The sequence below is a fragment of the Eleginops maclovinus genome, chromosome 15, assembly GCF_036324505.1.
Source record: "Eleginops maclovinus isolate JMC-PN-2008 ecotype Puerto Natales chromosome 15, JC_Emac_rtc_rv5, whole genome shotgun sequence".
Classification (NCBI taxonomy): domain Eukaryota; kingdom Metazoa; phylum Chordata; class Actinopteri; order Perciformes; family Eleginopidae; genus Eleginops; species Eleginops maclovinus.
Window position 1 is genome coordinate 6202194 of NC_086363.1, and position 5803 is coordinate 6207996.

At 44.6% G+C, this 5803-nt stretch overlaps 1 protein-coding gene across 1 annotated transcript; it reads left to right on the forward strand.

The window, feature by feature from the left end:
• The first annotated feature begins 534 nt into the window (after positions 1 to 534).
• tmem151ba (transmembrane protein 151Ba) lies at positions 535 to 5544 on the forward strand. Its single transcript, XM_063902551.1, has 2 exons — positions 535 to 972; positions 4102 to 5544. The coding sequence occupies exons 1-2, from the start codon at positions 889 to 891 to the stop codon at positions 5542 to 5544; spliced, it is 1527 nt and encodes a 508-aa protein (XP_063758621.1). The 5' UTR covers positions 535 to 888.
• The last annotated feature ends 259 nt before the right edge of the window (positions 5545 to 5803 follow it).

Genomic DNA, 5803 nt, shown 5'->3' on the forward strand with positions numbered 1-5803 from the left:
TATCATTAAATAGTGCTGTGGAGACAGAAATGGCAGGAGTTGTAGAATATTCTTAAATGCTTTTCCATCTTCTTCTTTCTCATTCTTAACATATACAAATTCAAAGTCTGTTCTTAGAGATATAAAGTATATTGAAAGCATGCTAAGCTCAATTGAAAAAAGCTGACCATTGTTCATATGAGTAAACAGCAGAACTAAGTGCTTTATAATAATATATAAGAACAGATAAAGGATATTAAGTGGTCCTCACAGATAAGGTGATGCAGCTAAAGAGATGCAGGGGGTGGGCTTCTTTCTGCAGCACCGCCTCTGTGTTGTGATTATGTTGAACAGGGATGTGTGTGTGTGTGTGTGTGTGTGTGTGTGTGTGTGTGTGTGTGTGTGTGTGTGTGTGTGTGTGTGTGTGTGTGTGTGTGTGTGTGTGTGTGTGTGTGTGTGTGTGTGTGTGTGTTATTTACATTGTAGTGTCGGGGTGTCTGCTCACACGTGCCTCTCCTCTTTGTCCTGCTCCAAAGCTCCACTGGCTGCCATGGGCACTGCTGCCTTCAGGGACAGGAGCTCACTGCTGCCTTCCCCATCACCCAACAACGCATCCCTTGCAGCAGTCTTCACCAGCATCTAGTCGGTGCAGCGCGGGGGGAGTAGCAGGCTTTTCTTCGCTTCATGCGAAGCACAATGCCCTGATTCCCGTAGGCGATTTACCCAGCGACGTCTGCCCACCTGGAGGACGCTGGAAGGATGCGTGTTTTCAGCGTTTGGGCTCCGGCCGGACGGGTCTGTTTAGGATGATGCGCAGAGGTGTTATCTGTGTCTTTATGTTTCACCCCGATTTGGAAAACCCCCATCCCATCAGGAGATCCATGACCCGGTTTATGTACCGCTATCACCATGTCCCCAGCATCGGCTGCCACGGCCAGTGAAAGCAGCACCACCACCCTCCCGGAGGAGCAGCCGGACAGCCCACGAGAGGAGGTGAGTTTGTCTGCAATGTGAAGACCAATTTTCTTACCTAAAGCATGCACCATAGGGCAAATTCATCCTTTGATGAGGGTGGTATATTTCATTGTGAATCCCAATAATCTCATGAAAATCTGCTTTTGGATATAAGGGGTTTAATTGGGGCCAGTTTCCACGAAGCACTGGGAATAAGTTTTATTTATACAGATGTTTATAATATGCAGTCATATGTGAACCTGTGCGCCCGAGCGCGCACCCGAGAGTGTGAACGTGCACAGCCCTACTCCTGTATGTCCCATCTACAGATAAGTTTCCAAAATGAGGTTTGGGCACCTCTTGTGGGTCCTGTGAACGGTCTAAAAAGGCCCTCAGGAAGTAGTGTAATATACCAGTAATTGCTCAAATAAGAACATTTAATAATGGTCTTTTTCTTAAAACATGTCACAACAGTTTTTCGCATAAAAAAACTCCAAACAGAGACAAAATCAGACTTCAACTCTGTGCCAACAGGCATGAAATGTTAAATTGACCAAACATATTCTGTTGCATCCTTAAATTGTATTGACACCTTTATAAAAGACAGATACAAACTCAAGAGTTTCCTGCATGGTGACATTTAGATTAAATAGGGATCTTTTGTCTGAGTAAGACATACACAAGTTTTTCCTCCTTCTACCCTGTGTATACTTCCCCTTCAAACACACATGTTGGATAAGACATATCCATTACACAAGAGGGTTTTTATATAACCCCCGCTGGTCTTATTATGTCAAGGGAAAGTGTCCATGAGTGAGAGAGGCACTTAGTTAAGTGCGCCACCCACCGTGGATGCATCTCATGAACTGTTAAGCTTCTCCGTTCTTACTAAAAAATATATTTTCAAAAATATTGATAACATTTCACACCAGCTGTTGTATAGATTCTATTCTTCCAGTACAAACAACAACTTTCATTTTACTCTAAGGCTCTTCAATTTAAGAAATGTCATACTAAAGCATAATGTAATGTTGTCAGACCCAACCTACAAAATATTTACTGTAAATCACAAAGGTACTGTTGTTTTCTGTACCTTGGGAACAGATGCCATAATATAACAAAACAGCCTCCTGACAACTGAGGAGGCTGTTTTCTTTTTTGTACCATGATTGTTAGAGCCTTGTAAAAGCAAGAATCTGGCAGCACAATACGAAACATGTTTTTTTGTATATGGTATGAAGAAAACACCACCATTTGCTTAAAGTTTGGCCATTTTTTAAAAACCTTACACTTCAACTTCATGATTCTTTATCTTATCTTTTATCTATCTAACATGCTGGTGGTTTTTCCGTCTCTCATCTGGTTTTGGCGTCCCTGCGTGATAGATGTGTCAGGTATTTTCCACCCTGTATACCTATTAATAGGTTGTTCATGCTTTTCAAGACACAGGAATTTCTGTCTAAAGCATCAAATATGTGTTGAGTCACTTCCTCTCTTTGATCCCATTTATAATAGTAAAGAAATGTAATTGAATTCAAGCTCTACACATGAACATACCTTAAATTGTCTTCATATGACTGCGGTTTCACAATTATATTTTTCAAATACTGTCCCATACAAATATATTGGTTTCTTTAAAATGTGTCCTTCACACAACTATTCATTACTAACCCTGGTGCTTAAACAGAGGCTGTAAAGTGTAACATAAAGTGTGTCATGTTATATTGATTCCAGTTGGTGAGCGTGTACAGGATGTTAGTGAGCTGATATCCCTTCTGCAGTAGGTTAATCTTAAAAGGGGAATTTCAATGTTAATCCCTTCAACCCTGTGGGGTGTAGCCTTGGGTTGCTAAGGGACTCTGGGACCATGTGGCAAAGGTGGGGAAGATAATTATGGAGAAAAAACATCTATTATTTATGTTTGCCTGTCACTCGAAGAGCACACAGCTGACATATTGAATTCAATACATCAATGCAGTGGTGCCGTTTATTGTGGTCACACGGACATGCTTTGGCTGACCTATGTAAGAGCTGGAGAGGATAACCTTTTTTAACTGAACAATTGCTGCTTCAGTGGAAGTGTTAAATTCAGGAGGATGTGAACGAGTGCAGTGTCTGTTATGCAAATGATTTCTTTTGTTATAATTCATCCTTCCTGGAGCTTTTGATTCTCTGCCAGGTCTGTGTGGCAGCGTGCCCAAAAGGCGTGACTATAGCTCTTGGTGCAGGCGCTGCAGCTCGCTGTGCCCCGCGGTGATAAAGAATGGCATCGGCTTTGTGCTGCCAGAGTCTAACGCCTGCTTTTTTTTTCTGGCTGACTTGACATTAAGTGTGCAATCCACCCCTCAAATATAATTCTACTCTTTTACTTATTTGTTTATCCTTAAATACCATATTTAAATAGAAAAATGCATCATGGCCATGTGCACACGCACGCACACACGTACACACACACACACACACACACACACACACACACACACACACACACACACACACACACACACACACACACACACACACACACACACACACACACACACACCCACACACCAGTCAGGAGCTCTCGGTGCTCCTAACTGACATTAACATACTGTATATACTTTTCTTTGTCCTTTTGCATTAATCAGACTTTTCCTTGAATTTGATTAAAAGAGTGGGAGAGTCTTTTGAATATAACAAGCTCAGACCAAGACATGAGCAACTGGCTCGCGGCTCATGCATAAACTATGCAAAAGCACTCACAACGCAGAATATTGCCCTAAATATTTTATATGCATGAGCCACTACTTTTTAATCGCGCCTAACTTTATACCTGACTTGTATTTAGGTCATGCTAGGTCATAATTTTTCATCAATTAAATTACAATTTTATATTAACGTATGTTAAAGTTACAGGGACATTGGAACATTTGAAAGTATAACGTCAGGATTATCCTGGCATAAATAGTTGGGAATCAAGACATTATCCAGATAATACAATTTTTCACACCATGTCTAATTAAAGGAAATAAATGCCTTTATGATTTTCACCGCTTTAAATCTTTCAACAGTTATATTCTGAGAAATGATTATGCCAATACTCAGAGAGGTGCCATTTACTTCTGGGAATTAAACAGAATATATTTACAATATTGTTCAATTGCTGTTTTCTTATCCTTTTTGTAGCAGCGGCCCCAGAAGCAATCCCTGAGTAAATCCCTGTGCCAGGAAACTCACTGGAAATGCCTGCTGCTCTCCCTGCTGATGTACGGCTGCGTCGGGGTGATGGCCTGGTGCCAGGTGACCAAGGTCACACGCCTCTCCTTCGACAGCGCTTACAAGGGAAAGTCTATGATGTACCACGACAGTCCCTGCTCCAACGGCTACATCTACATCCCTTTGGCCTTCCTGGTCATGCTTTACGTGGTCTACCTGGTGGAGTGTTGGCACTGCTACACCAGGAACGACCTGCACTACAAGGTGGATGTGGAAAGCGTGGCGGAGCGTATCCAGCGAATGCAGCAGGCTACGCCTTGCATCTGGTGGAAGGCCATCAGCTACCATTACATCAGGAGGACGCGGCAGGTGACACGCTACCGTAATGGAGATGCCTACACCACCACCCAGGTCTACCATGAGCGAGTCAACACACACGTGGCTGAGGCGGAGTTTGACTACGGGAACTGTGGGGTTAAGGACATCGCAAAGCAGCTGCTGGGCATAGAGGACTTCCCCATCACCCGGCTGAGGTTCACTAAGTGCTTTAGCTTTGCCAATGTGGAGTCAGAGAACACCTACCTAACACAGCGAGCCAGGTTTTTTACAGAAAACGAGGGCCTGGACGACTACATGGAGGCCCGTGAGGGGATGCACCTGAAGAATGTAGACTTTAAGGAGTACATGGTTGCCTTTTCTGACCCAAATCACCTTCCCTGGTATGCAGCAAACTCCACTTTCTGGGCAGCAGCTGCTTTCACTCTCTCCTGGCCTCTGCGTGTGCTGATAGAGTACCGCACGGCCTGTGTTCACTACCATGTAGAGAAGCTGTTTGGCTTTGACTTTGTGCCAGCAACGCCATCTGAGGAGCAGCCACAATGCAGACACATTCCACGAGTCAACACAATCGACAGCACAGAGCTGGAGTGGCACATCCGCTCCAACCAGCAGCTGGTGCCCAGCTACTCGGAGGCAGTTCTGATGGATCTGGCTCAGCTCTCAGGGAGCTGTAACAACAACTCTGTGTGTGGAGGCTACGGTGGCTACAGGCAGAATTGCGAACGCTGCCACCGTGCCATCAGCAGCTCCTCCATCTTCTCTCGCAGTGCCCTCAGCATCTGCAACACGGGGAGCCCCCGAATCCCCTTCAGCGCCAGCCGCTTCTCTCTGGGCCGGTTGTACGGCTCGAGGCGGAGCTGCCTGTGGAGGAGCAGCGGGAGCCTGAATGAGCGGTCCTGCCCCACAGAGAGCACCCGCTGCCTGTCAGGCCAGCAGACCAGTGAGGAGAACCCTCCAGACTACCAGGACGCTCTCTTCTTCCCTGTGCTCATTGTGCATCGCAACGAGGGCTGCCTCAACCATGACCACCGCTCCCTGCACAGAAACGGCTCCTGTGTAGAGACTTCTTTATGACACACAGACTGCTCTCAACTCAACTCAACTTTATTTATAAAGCCCTTTAAAAAAACAGCCGCAGCTGAAACAAAGTGCTGCACATGGATGAAAACCCGTAGCACAAGACACAAAAACATCAATAAACAATAACAATATCAAAACAACAAGACCAATGAAACAAAAACAGAAACAGAGTCTCATTGCTGGGTTAAAAGCCAAGGAATAGAAATGGGTTTTAAGACAAGTTTTAAAAATGGGCAGTGAAGGGGCTTGTCTA